General features: G+C 48.9%; 1 protein-coding gene across 1 annotated transcript in view; it reads right to left on the bottom strand.

Annotated features, from left to right (window-relative positions):
• Positions 1-21267, bottom strand: part of Vwa3b (von Willebrand factor A domain containing 3B) — a 146695-nt gene that overhangs the window by 111758 nt on the left and 13670 nt on the right. Inside the window, 4 exon segments of the mRNA XM_051204574.1 lie at positions 5849-5964; positions 8879-9048; positions 16062-16224; positions 18888-19138. Of these exon segments, the coding sequence (XP_051060531.1) occupies positions 5849-5964; positions 8879-9048; positions 16062-16224; positions 18888-19138 (700 nt within the window).

Below are 21267 nucleotides of genomic sequence, written 5' to 3'. Positions count from 1 at the left end.
GCTCAAAAGGGCAAAAAAAAAAAAAATCAATCATGACTTTCTAGGACAATGGACACAACTGGAGAACATTAATATAGATAAAATGTATAAGTAAAATCAGCTCGATTCAGAATGATAAATACTGAGGGCATTTAAGTGTATAGTGTGTGTGTGTGTGTGTGTATGTATGTGTGTGTGTGTGTGTGTGTGTGTGTGTGTGAGAGAGAGAGAAAGAGAGAGAGAGATGAAAATAGAAAAGGGACCAGCTGGGCTTTGGTGCCTTTAATCCCAGCACTCGGGAGGCAGAGACAGGATCTCTGTGAGTTCGAGGCCAGCCTGGTCTACAGAGCGAGGTCCAGGACAGGCTCCAAAGCAACACAGAGAAACACTGTCTCAAAAAAAAAAAAACCAAAAACACAAAAGAAAGAACACAGAAAAGGGACCTGTGATGGAAGGAGGGAGGGGACGGGGATGTAAAGAGAGAAAGCAGCAGAATAAATACATGTGACATAAAAGCCAAGAGAGGAAACAATCTGCAGGGAGGGAGACCGGCAAGGGGCGGGGAGGCCGGGGTGGATGAATAAATACAATGCCGCACAGGTGGGAAAACTTCATAAGGCGTCCGCTACTTTGTGTGCTAACTTTAAACAAAAGAAGTCTGGGAAAATAGAAGTAACCACCGGATGTAACAAAAGAGGGCAGGGGAAGGAGAGAAGGAAAGAGGAGGCCCTGCTAGAGAGATGCACCCGCGGGGTAGCAGCACGCACCGCAAGAGCCAGAGATTTAAAAGAGTGTACAGTCAAGAAACGCCATCCAAATTACATAGATATAAGAGGAGTAAAAGTCCACAAGCTGACTCCAAAAATAATAGCAAGGGCGTAATAAAAACCATAAGTGAAAGAAAAAGCAAAAGAAGAAACAAAACAAATTTTATGAAAAAAAGAAACCCCACCCACAAAGCCAAGACATTGGGGCAGCTTCTTTCCTAACGCCCTGACACTGGAGCCCGCCCGGTTGATGGGATGGTCAAGTGAAGGTGGACAGTGTTCTGTTTCATCTTGTAAAACTGGTGCTGAGCCAAGGGGCCCCAGCAACACTGAAGCGCCCGCCCCCATACACAGCAACACTTCCTGACCACCTCAGACTTGCAGCCCAGAGGTGAGCTAGCTCAGAGAATCCTCTCATTTGCCCACCCTGTGAGGTGGCTTATCCTGAAGTGGCAGTTTGACACCTAGTTACTGCAAAGGACCCCTGGGTAATGACCAAGGCTCAAAGAAGGGGTCCCCCACAGTGGCTGGGATTAGTTTCCAGCAGGCTGGAAGGAGGCTGGGTCATTTATCTCTATCATCATGGATACTTTGCGTTCATTTCCAATTTTTAAATACTATATTATATTTCTTTCAATAAGATCATGAAAATGTTAAATATCACTACAGGAAATGCACATCAAAACCACACTGAGACACCATCTCACACACATTAGGATGACTACTGTCAAAAATACAGAAAGTAACAGATGTTCACAAGGGCACAGGACGATTGTACGCTGTTGGCAGGAATGTACAACAATACCACATCTGTGGGAAACAGTACAGGCTCCTCAAAAAATACAAACAGAGTTACCACATATGATTCATGAATCCCACTTTCAAGTATATACCCCAAATAATGAAAAGCAGGGAGTCAAAACGTATTGTAAACCCAAACTCATGGCAGCATAGTTTATAACAGCCAAAAGATGAAAGCAATCCACATGTCCATCACCAGTGGACACACACACACACACACACACAGAGGCCATGACTATTATTCTTTCAGTTAAAATTATAACCACTTTGAGATTCCATATCACCCCAGTGTGCTGGATAATCTTATGTCACCTTGACGTAAAGTCATCTGAGAGGGTGGGACCCCAATGAACAAAATGCCTCCGTAAGATCAGGCTGTAGGCAAGCCAAAAGGCACTGAGTGGTTCTCAATCTGTGGGTCCTGCCCTTTGAGACACTGAATTGCTCAGCCTCCAGAACTGTAAGAGATTGATTTCCGTTCTTTAAGAATATCCAGGCTCTGATGTTTTGTTATGGTGTCACAAGCAGAATTAAGACACGAGGAACTCATTGTTTCCTAGGAGCAGAGTTTCCACTTGCAAAGACAGAGTTCAGGAGCTGAGTGGCTATGACAGATGCTCAGAAAGTGAGATTCTTAATAAAGCTGAACTATGGACTTAAAGATATTGGCATTATGTGTGTGTCATATATATGCATCATAATATATGGATATATGTGTGTGTATATACTTATATACATGAAATATGTATATATAATTTACAAACTATTCTTTATCTTGGCTGCAGAGTGGTTCTTTAGTCTTATTTTTGTTTTGCTTCTGTACTGGGGTAGAGCAAGGAGCACCAGACTTTAATAATCAAATATGTAGAATCCAAAGTTAGTGACAACTGGAACTTCCTCTCAGGTTGGAGAGGGGGATTCTCTAAGTAGTGCCTGTCTAAATCGTCCTCTGAAAGGTTGTTTTCTGAAAAAAAAGATCTCCTCAGGAGTCAGACTCTGCACACCCTGTTGGAGGTTTGGGAGACTGGTAATGCTAAATTCTCATAGTGGCTGGTGTGGTAAGGGGGACACGGACCCGGACCCACAACACCAACAACAAAAAAAAGATTAGAGGACTGGAAACCACACATATCATCTGTCAAAGATTTCTGGGTAGTTCTTGCATGGAGGAAGTCAACTTTGGAACGCTGGCATTTCTGGGGCACCGTGATGGATAGGTGAGATCGAATATTTAGGGCCTTACACCTCCTTCACAAATTTGGAACACAAGCTTACTAAAAGGAAGGTATGCCGAGCATTTCATTCTTAAAAAGGTATTTCTATCGGTACTGTAAGCTGGCTGCTTCCAGGGCTGAGAAGATGGTAGCTGTGGAAATGCTATCTAGCTACATGGGCAGATGTTGCCTTTGTCACCGGATGTCAGGTTTGTATGTGACTCCCCAGAGCAGCAGAACTGGGAAACGGGACTTGCTAAGAGCTGACCAGGTCAAGGGGACTCTGCCCCTGTGAACAAGTTAATGGCATTATTGTGGGTGTGGGTTAGTCACTGTGACGGAGGACTTGATGTGAGACCCACCTCCCTGGCAGGCAGGACGCATCACAAACACCGTTTCTCCATGCCAGCTACAAGCTCTTAGGTTTCTCAGCTTTGGGGACTATGTGCCAAATACATTCCTGTCCTTTATCAATTATTCAGGTAGTCAGGAGTAGCAGTAGCAGCAGCAACAAACAGACCAGGACCCCAGAGAATGCACAGGTCAAAATCAAGTCCCGTTTGTAACAGCTGACAAGCCTTGGGAAGCTGGTGACGTTCACGTTCTCCACCCTGACTCAAGTGGTTCTGTCTTGTTGCTGAGGTAAACATGGGGAGGAGAGGGTCTATTTCATCTGTAGAGCTTAAAATCCATCATGAGGAGAAGTCAGGGGAGGGACCTCAGGCGAAAGCAGATGCAGAGGCTATGCAGGGACACTGCTTACTGGCTTAAACCCTCCACCCCCACCCCACCCCACCCCCACTCTCCCACTCTCCCACCCCCCTCCCCATGGCTTGCTCAGCCTGTTTTCCTATACCTATAGCACTGAGAACCACATGCCCAGATGTGGCATTGTCCACAGCAGGCTGGGCCCTCCCACATCAATCATTAATTTAAAAAAAAAAAAAAAAAAAAAAAAACTTCATAGTCTTGCCTACAGGCCAGTAGTGTGATGCAGGCAATTCTTCGGTTGGTGTTTGTCTTCCCAGGTGACTCTTACGTGTGTCAAGTTGACAAAAAAAAAAAAAAAAAAAAAAAAAAAGTGTCGGTTATCCACAGCCATGCTGTAGAGAAATCTCCCGGGCTATACTCTCTGCAACACGAAGAGTTTGAATGTGCAAAGCCTGTGTCAGGTATGGGCTTTCCACCTGACACCCTGCCATTATCTCCATCCTGAAGGCTAGCTGCTGATGCAAATACCCTCCTCCTCCGAGACTTGGCAACGCTGTTGAGAAAAGCAAGGAATCTTCAGCTCCTTCCCTCCCCTCCACCCAAGGAATCATCCTTGCTTTGTACTGACGCTAGAAGCCTGTTTAATAACTACAGCTGTGCAGCAGGGCAGGGGCAGACACTGGCTCTCAGAGTTACTTTTCTGTTGTGGTGGTAAAGTACCATCACTTACACAAGAGTGTAAGCTTTTAGAGGGATTCGAGTTCATCACTCAAGGCCCTCGCCTCGCCCCCTGCTTTAGCAGCCATGATGGGCTGCAGAAAAGAGCCAGCAACATGTGCTTGCCTGACCTTGCCCCTCCCCCCTCCTCCCAGGCACTGGCGGGTCAGATACCCTCCATGTGGCAAGGAACCAATCAGAAGTTGGAAGGCTCTGGGCTTGCTTTACAGGGCTTTACTGGGCTTTAAGGTAAAAGAGTGACATGCAGAGCATAGCAACCGCGCTGGGAGGGCCTACAGGCCATAACAACCAGTTGACCAATCAACACAGGACAGGTCGCCCACGCCCCGGAAGCGCACCGATCCTGAGACTCTTGTACCCCCCTACACACTCCCCTTGCACACCCCAGTAAATTCCCCACCCCGAGGTTTCTGCAGGTCCTTCTCACACCACCCACGTGATGAACAGTTAACTCGTTAAACAATAAGACTCTTTGCTTTTGCATTGGAATGGGTCTCTTGGTGATTTTGGGGGTTCAGAACGGGGGTACAACACTCACCATCATGGTGGGGAAGCTGGCAGTTGGCAGGCATGATGAAGGGAACAGCAAGCTAATAGTCCTTTTTTTTTTTTGGTTTTCTGTGTAGCCCTGGCTGTCCTGGAACTCACTCTGTAGACCAGGCTGGCCTCAGACCCACAGAGATCCGCCTGCCTCTGCCTCCCGAGTGCTGGGATTAGAGGCGTGCGCCGCTACCACCACCCAGCAAGAGTTCACATCTTAGACTGTAAGCAGGAGGCAGAGTGAACGGTGTGTGTGTGTGTGTGTGTGTGTGTGTGTGTGTGTGTGTGTGTGTGTGTGTGGATTTAAAACCTCAGTGCTCACCCCAGGCGCCACACTTCTAAGCAAGGGCACAACTCCTAAGCCTCTCCAGACATCAATCACCAGCAGTTGGGGACTAAGTATCTAAACACTGGAGGAAACAGGGGACATCTCAATCAAACCACAACAATTTCTAGACAGTTGAGGTGCCATGCCGTGCCCTGTCTTGTAATATTCAGACAGGACCTTCCTTCCCTGACTTTACTCACAGTCTAGCATTTTGCCATTTCATCAGCCCCAAAGGAATTCCATCTCTTGGCTTTCTGAATATAATTCCATTACTGGCTTTCTGAATCATAGTTCCCTTTCTCCCTCATTTGTGACCTCATTCACTAGACCACATTCCTGAATGAAAAATGAGGCTCCCTCAGCCTCCATAAAAGTCCCTGTTTAGCCTTGACCCTCACAAGGGCAGGCTCACCCTGCAAGTGCAACTTCCATCACAAGGCACACAGAGCGCTACCCTGAGAATTTCACAGGCCCCCAGCTAACCCAGGAACAGGGTGCCTGGCTAAGCCTAGCCCCAGCAATAGCATGGCTAGGGCCCTATCCCTATGTCAGCAACCACGCATCACTTAGATTCCGTGAACGATGCATTTAAAGCCGTTTCTAGACAGACCAGCTCACTCTGAAATTCTACTGGGTGCGCCCTTGTGCCACAGAATTAATGCAAAACATATGGGTGGTCCCTGCTTTGTCCTTTATTTCCCAACTGTGTTGCAGACCACTTGAAATGACTAAGATTGTAAGTGATACTGCTCCTTCAGGGTTCCAGGTACCTGGAGGGAGTCTCCCTTTCAGTTTCCTTGAATTCCAAGTCATTGAGCTGTCAACCTCCTCTGTGGAAAAGGCAGAGAACTCTAGACACTCGATTCTCTCAGCAAAGGCGTGGAATCTGAAACATGAAAGGTGTTCCATATTAGGCACATGCCTATCAATTCTCTCGGTCAGTTTGCTGGCGCTGGTGCTCCAAATCCTGATTTCGTTTGTTCGTTTTGTTTTCTCAAGATTGGGCCTCACCAGGTTGCCCCGTCTGTCCTGAAATTCTAGGCTCAAGCAATCCTCCTGCCTCTCTCGCCCAAGTAGCTAGGACTGCAGGTATACAATGCCACACCCATTGCCAATCCTCTATACCTTAACCAGATCCTCTGATCTCCCCATACCTCGTCTTGTAAGTCTAAGCCTGGCAGAAGAGACGGCTCAGCTCAGTTTGCTGAGCAAGCGTGGAGACCTGAGTTCGGGTCCCCAGCACCTACATATAAAGCTAGGGGTGGCAGCATACTTCTATGACAGATATGGACAGACAAATTCCTGGAGCTTGCTGGTCAGCCAGGCTAACTGAATCAGTGATCTTCAAGTTCTGCGAGAGGCCCTGTCACAGAAAATAAGGTGACAAGTGGTTAGAAAAAAAATGCCCAGCATTGACTCTGGCCTCCACATACACAAGAATGGTTTGGTGGTGGTGTGGCTTCTCAATATAGACGTTAGCTCAACCAAGTGGTATTTCTTGGTCCTAGGAAAATGATAGGTAGCATTATTTTGTCTCTAAGTCTCTATCATATTAACACAGTTTTGATGGCCCAGGCATCAAATGAGGGACCCTCACTAAAAGCCATTAGCGCCGATTGGCTCAGCATTGAGAGCTGGGGCTACATCTGGCCTGGACTAATTTGCCTATTGCTGAGTGGCTTCAGTCAGCAGTAACTCAGCAAACACGTACTGCCCCAGGGTTTGAGCTTAAGAGCTCATGAAAAGAATTCCTGTGTGGGTAAGTTTGGGGGAGCCTGCCGGCTCAAAGTGTGGCCCAAGGAACAGCAGCAGTTGTCGCCTGGGAGCCCGTGAGAGATCTGTGATTCCAGGCTCCTGCCTGGACCTGCCGAGTCAGAATCTGACTTTAATAAGATCCCAAGAGGATTCGTGTGCACGTCAAAGCTTGCAGCTGCCGATGAGGTGTGAGGTGATGGGCTCAGTCAGCTCTCTTTCTCTTTCTCTGTGCAGTGCTACTGTTGGATTACAGGTCCGCACGCACGCACGCACGCACGCACGCACGCACGCACGCACGCACGCACGCACGCAGGCACCTTAGTCACCCTGAGCTACATCCTCAGCCCCCAAATCGCACTCCTGAAACTTAGCCTCTGATTCACAAAGGAAGTTTCAGGTGATGTGTAGTGATCGGCCTTCTCCTCATCACTGCTAATTCCACTCAGGGAACCCTGCTGGACCACTCGGAGTGGACAGATGGGCAAAAAAAAGTGGGAGGGGTCTCAGGGCCTCCTGGGTTGTGGAAAGACTATCATTTTCCTAGAGAGTCTCACAGTGACTTGGTGGCAATGAACATGAACAGAACAGCCTTGTTCCTGTGGCCTGGAGGCCGCGGCACGCAACCTCCTTCCTGTAGGCACTTTCCAGAGCAGAAATGGCCAGCGGCCTGCTTTGGTGACCCCCTGACAGGGAAAGGTGTGTATGGCATTGGGAGAGGCATGAGTTCTGTCCTGGAAGGCCCTGAACCCTGAGCGCCAACGTCTTGGGTGTCTAGAACTTTCTGCTCTCTGGTTTCTTCTCCAGGTTAGGAAAGAGAACAGGGCAGACGCTCCTCTAACGGGGTGAGACACAATTATGAAAAGCTCTTGGAGAGTACTACTGTACCACAGGACCCACACCAACACCGGTGGTCCCACACAAACGCAGCCTTGGCACCTTTGCTTGGGGGAGCCCGTGGCCTAAGCAACCAGCAGCTATGCCCACAAAGACATGCTTGTTTCCAGTTGGGTACTCACTGCCCTCTAGCTGGGCCCAGAAGCCCAGAGCACAAAGGAACAGCAGAAGGCATGGTGCAGCTGAGCCCACACTACAACAGGCACTAAGGATTGTGCTCTGGGCCCCCTTGTGAGGGGCCGGAGCTCACAGGGGATGGCATGCCTCCACCTGAGCATTGTGTGCAAACCCGCCACACCGCAATGGACGACCAGAAAGTCAGTAAGCAGCTGAGTCAGCGCGGCCTGTGACATGCCCTTCCCTGGGTGCTAAACCTCCTGGAGAAAGTTCCCCGGGAGGTGGGGGGGGGGGCAAGGACAAGCCAGGGTGGGAATCCTGCCATCTATCTTTCTCTCTACCCCAGAGAGACGGGATGAGGAGCCCCCTTTTAAGTGTTTGGGGGATACTCGGGATCCCAGGGTCAAAGCCTTGTGCCTGATGATTTCAAAGTGTTCAAAGAGTCTCCAGGGTGGTGAGCTCAGATTCTCACAGGTCTTGTTGCACATCAAGACCCTGACCCTCTTCAGACATCGGGCATCAGGTTTCCTGGAGCTGTGGGCAAGGACAGCATTTCCACCAACTCTGGTAGGCAAAATGAAGGGTGAAAATACGTATTTCCAGCTTGCCTTTGGTGTCAACTAAGGCTAAGTCCGGGCCCCAGTATCACTAACAATCCCCTCTTAATTAACATACAATTGCCTGTATGTTAGAAAAAGATATTGGCTCATGTGAACAAGTGCAGTGAGCTATGGGGTGCAGAGCTATCTCCAGTTGTCCAGCATCTGGCCCTAGGGTGAACCTGCTCTGAGCAAGAGAGCAGATGGTAAGTACCTCCAGACGGCACTTACTGTCTCTAGGAATTAGCTGGCTGAGACGGCAGTCTCTGCAGTCCAAAAGGCTCCAAGACATCAAAACTTAAGAACTGGATTGATGCATGATAAAGAAAAGGGCTCACAATCATGGAGACTGTCCATGAGGACACATTGGGTAGGCGTCTAGATTGTAAGTGGCCCACCCACTCCCGGGGCCTCTTGAGTCCATCTTCTGCCTACCTGCCTTGGTTCTTGGCACTCAGATCCTTTAGGAAAGCTACTGTTTCTTCTCCTCTGGCATTGAAGGACACTGCGCAGACTGGATATGGGATCTCCAAAGCCCTCTGGAGAAGAAGTTCCTGGGACTCCTCAGGAACATCCCCCACCACAAAGTAGTAAATGGCTTCGATCTGCAAAACAGAGGCACCAATGGCAATGACTCATCGCCCGCCATACACCCCAGCCTTGCACTAGACTCATCAGCAACACATCTTCTAATTGCTGCAAAAAAGAGAGGACAGAAAGAAGTTATTCCCAGTGTTCTGTGATGACACTGAGGGTTCCGGGTCTTCTCGTGACAGTGGCCATGGTCCTTGGGTGCCACACAAGGAAGACAGTTGGAGAGCAGCTGCCTCAGGCCCACAGGCACTTAGACAGGAAAGGGAAGGTTTTGGCCCAGCCAGCCACTGAGGGCAGGGGGCATATGATACCCACGTCCCCAGGTGGTACCAGAGTTCTACAGCACAAATTCATCCATTGTCAATCTGAGGCAGGACTGCAGAAGAGAGGGTGTGTCCCCAACTGGTTCATCCTCTGCTCTCTCCACGCTGGGGAAACACGTGCCTGGGAGGTGAGGCCGTCCTGACTCTATGCAGCTGGCCAGGAGAAGCATGTGCCTCCCCCCCTGTGTTCCCCACAGCCGTGCCAGAGTAGAATGCTGAATGGACAATCCATGTCAGAAGCAACACACGCACAAGGATACCCACACACCACACTTACACACACACACACACACCATACACCACATACATACAATTAACACACACACTACATATCACACACCACACTCACGCACACCAAATGCAACATGTGCACTACATACCACCCCTGACATACACATCATACCACACAGACACACACCATATCCTCTATATACCCCAACCCCCACACACACCATACAACATACTACACACACACACACACACACACTATGCCCCCTACACTACACACCACACCACACATACACATCATACCCCATAGACACACACCACACACACCATACATAACACACACACACACCACAATACACATACACCACACACACTATGACCGTCCATGCCGTAATAGTAAACACACACATACCATCACCACCACACAGACACACCACACGTGTACTACGCATCACACTCAAACACACCACACACGGACAAATACACCACATGCAGCACACAAACACACATTACACATACACATTTTTGCATTGGCGAACATTAATCGCACAAAATACTGGATACTCCCCCCCCCCCGCCAGCCTCTCATCTCCCCTCTTGTCCCTTGTCCCCTTCCTGTTGTAGATTGGATGTGAAATGTCCTCCATTGGCTCTTTCCTTCCCCCATGCAGTCCCCAGCTGGTGGCACAGTCTTGAGAAGTTCTAGAGCCATCAGAGGCAGAGCCTTGCTGAGGCGCGCTTGTCACCGGCAGCAGGCTGTGAGGCTCACAGTCCAGTTCTGCTCCCAGTCTGCTCTTATCCCCTGACTGCTACAGAGCTTGTCACACCGCCACCGCCGCCGTGCCTTCCCAGCAGTGACAGACGGCGCAGTGACAGACGTCCCTTCTTAAACTGCGAGCCAAATAACCCTGTCTTCAGTTGAGCTTCCTGTCTATGAGCCCCGCCCCAGTTTGAGCATCTGTGAGAGAAAACTGGCAAGGCTTGTGTTAATGGAAATGACTTACTTCCTCAACTGCAGTGACTTACCCATGTTAACCCAGGCATTCTGGGAGATGTGCATGTCACCAAAAAAAAAAAAAAAAAAAAAAAAAAAAAATCTTGACATAATCCAGGGATGTGCAAAAGCCTGCGGGAGAAACTGCTGCCAGCCTACCCAAGTGCAATGCAATGACCCTGCCCCTGGTGCCCAGGCCAGAGCATGCGCAGCACTTCCTCCCTGAGCCAAGCCTGCCTCTATGCCCAGAGACTGCTGATGACCAGAGACACCATTGAGGGAAGGAAAACGCAGCAGAGTCAGCGCCTGAGCCAGTGGGACCTTGGGAGGGATAAAGGTAGGCCTGACTTCCTTAATAAGGGGTCTGCAGCGCGCTCTGCTACACACTGACTCCCAGTACTGCATCTTCTCACCCCTCCCCCCAAGGGGTGTCCGAGCAGGGTCACCCTCGACAAAAGCCCACCAAAGGGACTGTGAGATGTGTCCTCCATGGCACCGTCTTGCCCTTCTCCTGACATGAATGTATGAACTCAGGCAAGTGACAGTCAAAATGAGACAACACAACTCATCGTGCATGGTCTGGTCTTCTACACTTTGGGGAATCTATACAGAAATTCCCAGAAGCACAGATCAAAGCAAGCCAGGGATACACATCACCTGAACCTGTCTCTCAAAATCGCCTCAACTGATCACTTCCACAGAGAACTGGGTAGAGGCCTCCGCAAATGTACTGTGTGTGGGTGAAAAACAGGGTTCTTGGGCCCGTGAATTATTGATGCTTTAATCTCAGCCCCTTATAAACTGAAGCCAGTCAATAAGTGTTTCCCCCTTAACTTTAACCCTGACAGAGAGGGGGTGATAGACTCATGACTGGGTGCCCGGTTAGGAGCCTATGTCTGTAGCAAAAAAGGGCAAGCAGAGCAGGGGTAGCAAGGACCCAGGTTGGGCGTTAGATGTCCAAAGTGAGACTCCCAGATTGGACTATGTCAGCCACTACCTCCTCCCACAGGCACAGAAAAGCCCCGCCCCCTCGCGTGCCTCTTCCTCTCCAGTCTGTCAACAGTAGCTCCCAGATTGTTAAAAGTAAGCCTTATGAATGCCATAAGCTACCCAGCAGGAAAAACAAAACAGAACAAACAAAACCCTACAAAACAGCCTACCATGAACCCACCATGAAGTGTTGACTGGGTTGTGTTTCTGAGCACGTGCATCGCAGGTCATTCCTCTTCCTAGCGGGACACAGGCCTTGTGCCAAGTGTACGTACAAGCAAGGGACTGTCGCTCACAAGCGTTTTCCAGTTACCTCTGTGCCCAAATCTAATGAAGGAATAACTCTCACAGGCACCGGAAATGACACGTGGCCCCAGACGGGGAACAGACGGAGTGGCTTCCAGGGTCTGTGAGAGCAAACAGGAGACGAGGACCTAGAGATGGGGACGGCGCACCACTGTGACGGGCAATGGCCCAGGAAACGGAGCTCTCGTGTACAGAAGAGATGTTTTCCCCTTGCGATGTCACTGGGCTGAAGATTGTCTTTACCGCACTGAGGTGTTCAGCCTCTTCGGAGCCAGCCAAAAGCTCCTGCCATTTACTTCCCATAAAAGAGAATGGTAAGGTCTGGGGAAGACGGTTCAGCCGGTAAAGCACCCGCAGCTCAAGTATGAGGCCCTGAATTCGATCCCCAGGACTCCTGCAGAAGTCAGGCTCGGTGGGTGGTGAGTGACTATAATCCCAGTGCTTGGGATACAAACTGGGGGACCCATGGGGCTCACTGGGCAGATAGTCTAGTCAATCATAGAGCTCCAGGTCCAGTCAGAGAGCCTATCTCAAAAGGTAAGGTGGAGCGCACTGTGAAGGTGTTACACAACTGTGTGTATTTCTATGAAGGCCGGAGGTCTGCAGACGTTGGGTATCCTTCTCAACTGCACTCACTTTGTCTCCCTGTGAATATGATTTTAAAAACCCCATATCTAAATGTGTGCCTATCATGTACATGAAGGGAAGGGCGAGACAAACAAAAAGTCGGGCATCTTGCGGGGCAGACGGCCTTCTGGAAGCAGTAACAAAGCTCCTCGGATAGCTGTCATGGGTGACCAGAACTCTGCTGAATATCCCTCTTTCCCCAAAACCCTACAAGCTCTGCAGGGCCTGCTGGTGCCATGGAAACCCTGTGCTGGCCAGCACATCTGGGCTCTGAGGACCGCAGTCATCACCTGCCAAGCGCTTCCTCAGTGGCTCACAGGCTGCCCTTCCCACAAGCCAGGGCCTTTTGCACAGGATACAGCGATGGCTCAGACTTCCCTTTTGAAGACTTGACTTAGGAAGACCCCTCACACTCTACCTGGGCTCCTCAGACCCCAAGACCCACGCCCATCTCCCCCTTCTTGTTCATTCCTGTAGGTGACGAAGCCCAGTGCTAGACGAGCCCTGTGGTCTCCTCCACAGATAAGGTTCATACAATATAGGTTTGGGTTGTCACCAGTAGAAGAAGTCCAGGTGGATATAGTCACTATTCCAAAAGTAGCTTGACATTTAAGTCTTTCCTTTTTCCTAGCAGACTACATGGATAAACTGAAATTCTATGGGATGGTCATGAGGGGCATGCATGAAGCAGAGGAGTGGGCCCTTATGGAAACCAATCTATTCCGCCATACACATGCACACCATTTTTTCAGTCTTACGAGACACAGAGCATGGCATTTTCTGATGCATAAGACAGCTGTGCTCGCTAGGGTTCCCTTGAGATCACCCACAGGTAGAGGCTACTGGTGAAGGATGTCTGTGGTTTGCATACACTTTGGATTTGCTCTAGGCCACAGATTGAGTGCGATGGCCAGTACCTTTCTTGGTTCTTCGTCTATAGGATGCCCCGTCCCTGGCACTCACAGGGTTGTTCATATTCTCTAAAGTAGGAACGAACCCAGGGGAGGTAAAGGAGGAAAGCAAGGTCATCTGGAGATTGGCGTCACATCAGATGGCCAGAGTCAGCCGTGATAGACACAGTCAAGTTCACAAAGAAAGAGCATGTTCATGTGCACGTGTGCGCATGTGCACGCACGCACACACACACACATACACATCACACACACGCACTCACACACACACATACATACACATCACACACATCACATACACATCACACACATGCATGCACACACACACTTACATCTACACACACACACACACATGCCCCCCACACACTCATCCCCCACAAACACACATACACATGCACACACACATGCCCACACACACACAGACACACACTCACACATGCACAACACACATCCAAAGCCTGGGAAACATTCCATTTTGAATGCTCATTAAGATCCAGACACTTGGAATTTTTCAGATGTCGAAACAGACTTGAAGAAGCCAAAGAACACAGTGATTTGTATCTGGTTCTTCTTTAATGGAACGCGTATGTTCAGCTGGCTTTGTGAGGGCAGAAAAAACGTGTTCCCAACTTCAAACCGTCACCTTAGTATTGATAAACATGGGCTGGCGGCCAATGGGGCTAGGCCAGCATGCATGCATCTATTTATTTAGAAAGAAAGGATTCCTGGATGCAGCTACATAAAGACTAAAACACATAGAGACTCCCATCTTCCAGAGTAGAGGAAGTGAGTATTTAGCCTCTATATCTCAAAGGCAAGCGGGCCTCCACCTCCCACTCTGGAGGAGTTGAAGCTGGCTAAGAAATCCCTCCCACCCAAAGAAATTCCTTGCCCGTGTATCACTCTCTTTTAAAGAGTCTCGTCAGCAGGGTCACTCAAAGAAACATGCCTTGTGGCGGGAGGAGACACCAGGCACTGTCTCTTACTTGCCTCAGGAAAAGTTTTATTATCAAAGGTGCCAATCAAAAACCATGTGTCAGCCAGGCACTTGTGGTGCGTGCCTTTAATCCCAAAACTGGGGAGGCAGAGGCAGGCGGATCTCTGTGAGTTCGAGGCCAGCCTGGGCTACAGAGTGAGTTCCAGGACAGGCTCTAAAGCAATACAGAGGAACCCTGTCTTGGAAAAAAAACAAAACAAAACAAAACAGAACCAAAAAAACCATGTGTCAGTATATCAGAATGCATGATTGCTGCTGTCTCGGTTTTATTTCTGTTGCTGTGACGAAACATCTTGACAAAGAACTACTTCGACGAGATATTCATTTGTCTGAGCTCACACTTCCTGGTTTCAGTCCATCACTGTCACAGTGATGACAGAGCCTGAAGCAGCTAGTCACATGATAATGCACAGTAGGAGCAGAGACAAATGAACGTGTGCATGCTCCCTTACTTGTGCTCAGCTCGATTTCTCCTCTCAGGCCTCCCTGCCTAGGCACTGGGGCTGCCTGTAGTGGGCTGGGTCTTCCCATGTCAGCTAAGACAATCCCACACAGACATGCCCATAAGCCTAACCCCAGGATAGACAATTCCTCATGGCAACTCCTTACTTAGGTGGTTCTGTGTGGTGTCGAGATGATGATCACAGCCAAGCATCATACAAGGCTCATCCATCCATGAAGAGAAGGGTCTGGGAAAGATTTAGAACCTGGGTGCTGGAGAAAGCCTATTTCCTTGTTCTCAGGATTCTTTGAGGGGGCCCCAACTTCTCTCTATGTCCTATAAGATAGGGACTCATTTCTCTAATCAGTAGGAGGGAAACAGGTTAGAGACATGTGGCTTGGCTTCACCCCTGTGTGTTTCCTTCAAACTAGCTACTGAACGTGCTGTCCTGAGGCCATAATGACCCCACAGAGAAGCTTGGGGAGGCTCACTGGATGAGTATGTGGATCCCGGTTTGGTTTTTCCAACTCTGCTATCACCGAAGCTTTCATTTTGATCCCTCTCTGAAATCTGGAACCTGCTTCTTTGACTGGCTGTGGGGTTGGGGGTGAACAGGATTATGCTTTGCGGACCGTGCCGGTTAGTTTGGCAATTTGTCACCATCTGGGATCAGCTGAAGAGCTGCTCAGTGAAGGCTATCCCAGATCTGGTTGGCCTGTGGGCATGCGTGTGGGGGGTTACTTTCGCTGCACTAATTGATATAGGAAGACCCCGCTAAATGTGAGTAGCATCAGTCCCTGGGTTTGGGTCCTGAACCGTATAAAAGAGAAGACACGCTAAGAATTATTGTAGGTTCTCTCTCTCTCTCTCTCTCTCTCTCTCTCTCTCTCTGTCTCTGTCTCTCTCTCTCTCTCTCACACACACACACACACACACTCAAGCTCCTGTGACATCCCCCCCTCCTCCTCAGTGAGGACTATAACCTGGAACCATGAGCAAAAATAAAACATTTCTCCCCAAAATCGCTTTTGGTTGGGGTACATTATCATAACAACTGGACAGGAAACTAGGGCAGGTCCTCTCGGTGGCAATGCTAGGGTTTCCATGAGAAACCTCTGGGAGGAAGCCCAGATCAGCAGTGTGAGTGTATCCAGTGAAGCTTGAAGCCAGCTTGGTGAGCTGGGCCGGCCATGGGTACACACTTACAGTTTCGTCTTTCCCAGCTTCCAGCAGAGCATCCAGGCAGCTAACCTCTGCCACAGCCATGGGCTCAACAGCCGTCTCCTGCATCCAGCTGATGGCAGCAGCGATGGAGTGTTCAGTCACAGAGGTAGCACACTCCTGCCATTTCACTGGCTCTTCAGAAACCCTGAAAGGAACCATAGGTAGCGGTCACCAGACTGTGGTTAACACTGCCACTCAAGTGCCAGCCTTTGGTGCCGACCCAATTCACCTCAGCGAGAAGGGGAAACCCAACTGCCAGTCCCCTGAAAGTTACTGTGAAAATACATGAGCCAGTTTGGGCACACCTGTCTTGTTCAGGAAAGCGTGCTGAGTGTAACCCATGATTTCGAAGTACTATGACTTTGCACGGGCACAGTGACCAGGACACATGACTGGAGTGACGAGGAGACAAACAAAAAGGTTCAGGTGTTAACTAGAGCTTAAAAAATACTAAGAGAGGCTAAGGAGACGGCCACTTCATAAGAAGCCTGCTGTGTAAGCATGAGGACCAAAGCGTGGTTCTTAGACACCCACACGGAAAGGCAGTGTGTCATCATACACTCCCTAAAGCAGGATGGGCGAGACTGGGGGGTCCCTGGGGCCTGCTGGCCACCCAGTCGAACAATCAGTGACTTCCAGTTTCCATGGAGGACTGTCTCAAAGCCTGGGGCGGGGGTGGATATAAAGTGAAGAGTTGTTGTGGAATATTAGTGGAAGACGTGTTACATTCATCTATGCTGTGGAATATTTGTTCGATGGCACAGTGAGTTGCATTCGCCTATGTTGAATGTGTTTAACTCTGTGGAGCTGTGTTACTTTGCCTGCCTAAAACTCCTGGTTGGTCTGATAAAAAGCTGAATGGTCAATAGCTAGGCAGGAGCCAGTAGGTGGGGCTGGCGGGCAGAGCGAGTAAATAGGAGAAAGAGACCAGAGGAGGGGAGGGGATGTCCGGGAGCCAGGCATCCAGACACAGAATGAGAAGGGAAGAAGATATGCAGACATAGAGAAAAGATTAAGCCCAGAGGCAAAAGGTAGATGACAGGCTAATTTAAGAAACATTGTTTAGAAAAAAAGCCAAGTTAAGGCTGGGCATTTATAAGAAGGAAGTAGGCCTCCATGTAGCTATTTGGGAGCCAGGTGGCGGGTGCCCACAAAGGAGCAAAGAATAAAAACCAATAAAGAGTGACAGAAAAAGACACCTCTAGCCCCACACAGCTACATACAATGCACACACACACACACACACACACACACACGCACACACGCACACACACACTCCCACACACATACACATGCACACAATTGCACACATACACACACTCACACACAAACACACACAGGATCATACACACACATACACACACACTCACACACATACACACACTCACACACACACTCACACACACACACACAGGATCATACACACACATACACACACTCACTCACACACATACACACACTCACACACACTCACACACAAACACACATATACACACATACACACACAGGATCATACACACACACACTCACACACACACAAACACACATGCACACATACACACACACACTCACAAACACACATGCACACATACACACACACATACACACATATACAACACACACACAGACATACACAAACACACGCACACACACACAAATACTAGGAGAAATTATCTTCATAAACAGGCAGGATGTATAGAACTGTCCTCTATCAATAGCAAATTCCTAACAACTTACAGTACCCTGGTTGACAAGTTGGTAGCATCTTATTGTTATAAAATCTACTCCCAGTGACATTGTCGCCCTTGGCCTGGCAGGGTCCCACCAGCTGTCCTCTCGGGATCACTAAAGTCCTGCTTTTAGTTTAGCAGAACATGTACTTGAAAGCCCTGAGAACCTTTGTTTAAAACTATTTATTTAGGGTTTTGGAATGACTGAAGGGTGCCCTCACCTCAAAGAGAGGAGCCGTTTGAATTGATCTGTGTTTATAATGGCAAGTAAATTGGCTTGGCTGTTGCCAATGGCCATTGTCACAGGGGGTGCTGCCTCATACCTGTGTCCCCGTGCTGGGCCTCCTCTGGGTTGAGGGAAACAGTCTGAGAAAGTAAAGGCTCTGCGCACTCAAGTCCTTCACTGACAAACCCGTGTCAAAAGTCAGGGTCGGGACCGGAGGCCATGCACAAAGGTGTCCTCTGTTTACATAAAAGTGCATTACTCAATCAGGCACGTTTCCCTCCACCCACTTACCCAGATGTTTCTTGTCAAGGAGGTTGCAACCACCGAGGTGGCTGAGAAGTTAGCACGGAGGCCCACATTCCTGTGGCTCCAAGGATCCATAAATAATCAATCAAGAAAACTCTAAAATAAGTGAAATTCTAGAAAGGCAGCCACCTGCTGTTCTGATTAAAGGGGTTTAAACCGAGGTCAATGAAAGCTGTGGCCTCTAACCGTGTTATCCAATCTAAAATGAGACTCGCACCTTCAATACACACGCAGGCACATATACATATATCATATGACTATGTAATTCACAGCCTCATATTCTGACCTGCCGGGGGATTGAAGAAAGGCAAGTTTCTAAATCTCTCTTAACATGAAACCCAAGGCGCCCGGCGAAAAGCAGATAAAGGTTGGCTAAAATTTATTATTTGCCGTGTGTTTTCTGTTGAAATTGTATATTCTACAGAGTTATGATAATCCCCATCCCTTGCCATCAGGCTAACTGTGTTAGCTCTGCTACTTAGCTCTGAATGCGTGCAAGTCGGGTGTGACGTTTCAATGAGGCGGATGTTCGCATCGGGGGCTCACCATATGATGTTGAACTTGGCGAGCAGGGCCACTTGCTCCTGGAGGACCATTGCCAGAGCCTCCTGGCACAGACTGAGCTCCTCCATCACAATGTCATTGAAATCCAGTACTATGGTGATGCTCTGTTCCAAGATGACACCAAAAATCTGCCGGCTCCTGCTGGTGAGCCAGTCCAACCGCTGCTTATAAGTCTCCACAGCTTGTGTTAAACAATCCACAAACTGGCACATCAGCTCTGACTTTGCTGTCAGCTGAATGGAAATAAGAAAACACAACAACAACAACAATGAGACAGCAGCCAAATATGCAGTTAGAACCGCAGTCACAGGAATGCAGCTGCAGTTAAAACCGCAGCCACAGGAGTGCAGCTGCAGTTAGAACCGCAGTCACAGGAATGCAGCTGCAGTTAAAACCGCAGCCACAGGAGTGCAGCTGCAGTTAGAACCGCAGTCACAGGAGTGCAGCTGCAGTTAAAACCGCAGTCACAGGAATGCAGTTGCAGTTAGAACCGCAGTCACAGGAATGCAGTTGCAGTTAGAACCGCAGCCACAGGAATGCAGCTGCAGTTAGAACCGCAGTCACAGGAATGCAGCTGCAGTTACAACCGCAGTCACAGGAGTGCAGCTGCAGTTACAACCGCAGTCACAGGAATGCAGCTGCAGTTACAACCGCAGTCACAGGAATGCAGCTGCAGTTACAACCGCAGTCACAGGAGTGCAGCTGCAGTTAGAACCGCAGTCACAGGAATGCAGCTGGAGCTGAGCTGTGTAACTACAAGAATTCTATAGGTGGCCTTCAAACTCCACAGGACCCAGGAACGAGAGATTCTAGCCTCTCAGAAAGACAATGTGATCTCTTCAAACTGTAATGCAAAAGAGAGAGAGAGTGTGTGTGACAGAGAGAGAGGCTTCCAGAGGTTTTATTTTATTTAATAATTATATATAGAATGGCAGAAAATGGCCAGGGGTACTTTTTGAAACTGAATAGAAGAAAGAAAAACCAGCCAAGACAGGGTTTAAAAAAAAAAAAAAAAGAAGTCTCACTAAAAAGCTTTCCTGTGTAAGACACTGAAAAACATTTCCGCAAACACTGTAAGAACAGCAGCTCAGTTACTCATCCTAGTGATGGTAACTTTGTCTCTCTGCCCTCTCTCTCCTACACCAACCTCACCTGTACCTGGGTCACCCGGCTACTCACAGCCACCACCGGTACCTTCGGGATGCCCCCAAAGGTGGCAGAGACTTGCAGGCAACTTCTTGCATGCATCCTTCAAGCAGACCAGGCCAGCAGACCGGGCACAACGTGCTAGGCCTTTTAGAGAGCGAAGAGGCAGACGACAGGAAAGGAGAAGGGAAAAGTTGAAAAGACCTGGTGGAGTCCTTTCCTACGGCATCTGCGTCTCTCTCTTCCTTGAGCTGGTCCTGCCATTTCTCTGCAGCATCTTAGTGCTGGGGACTCTGCACATACTCAACCAGTGCTTTGAACCACACTCCAGGCCCCTACTACACCTCTTTCCTGTTTCGAGAACTCACCAGCTTCCGGGACCTGAGATCGCGTTGTGTAGCTATTTCCTCCACTGTGGAGGAGGGAGGGGACTGGATAATTGCGCTGCAGGGTTGCAGCTGGCTCATTACCCGAGCTTCTTGGTATAGTGGGCCGCTTTTTTTCCCCATGATGCAGTTGTCATTGGGTCCTGTGTGTTCCTTCAAGTAACCCCAAAAACTCCCCGGTTCACTAAGCCAGATTTGGATGGAATCCTTCCTCCCTTCTGTCATGGGTGCCCTGTCTGGGGTTAAACTCCTTTGTTCACATCCCCCTAAGAGAAGTCACAGCACAGAAAGGTCTCAGGGAATGTGGCAGTGGATTTATGTGGACAAAGACATCTGTTCTATTTGCTCTGTGGCAGTTTTAATGTGGACCAGTTAAAAACGGCTCCGGTGAACCAAACACAGAAAAGCAATCTTAAAATATTAAATGCAATCAGCCCTCCCTATCCATGGCGGGGTCAATATTCTCAGATTCGACCAAGCTTGGGTGGAGAATATTAAAAAGTGAACTACGTGGATGCTGTGAACAGGCTTTTTATTGTTCTTATCCCCTAAACAATATGATGTAAGGCGTATTCTCACAGCATTTATATTGTGTTGGGTATTGTAAGTCATCTGGAGATAACTTGAGGTATAAAGGAGAATTGAACAGGCTTTAAGCAAATGCCATGCTCTGCCAAAGCCAAATTGAGCATGCTGAACTCGGTTGTGATTGTGATGAATACTGGTTGTCTACTTTGATTACGTCTGGAATCAGCTGGAACCCAAGCAACTTGGCACTCCTGTGAGGGATTTTCTTGACTGGACCTTTTAAGATGAGAAGACCCACCCTA

This window comes from Phodopus roborovskii, unplaced genomic scaffold (assembly GCF_943737965.1).
Source record: "Phodopus roborovskii unplaced genomic scaffold, PHOROB, whole genome shotgun sequence".
NCBI lineage: Eukaryota > Metazoa > Chordata > Mammalia > Rodentia > Cricetidae > Phodopus > Phodopus roborovskii.
Note: the sequence above shows the minus strand (reverse complement) of the source record. Positions and strands in the feature narration are given on the sequence as shown.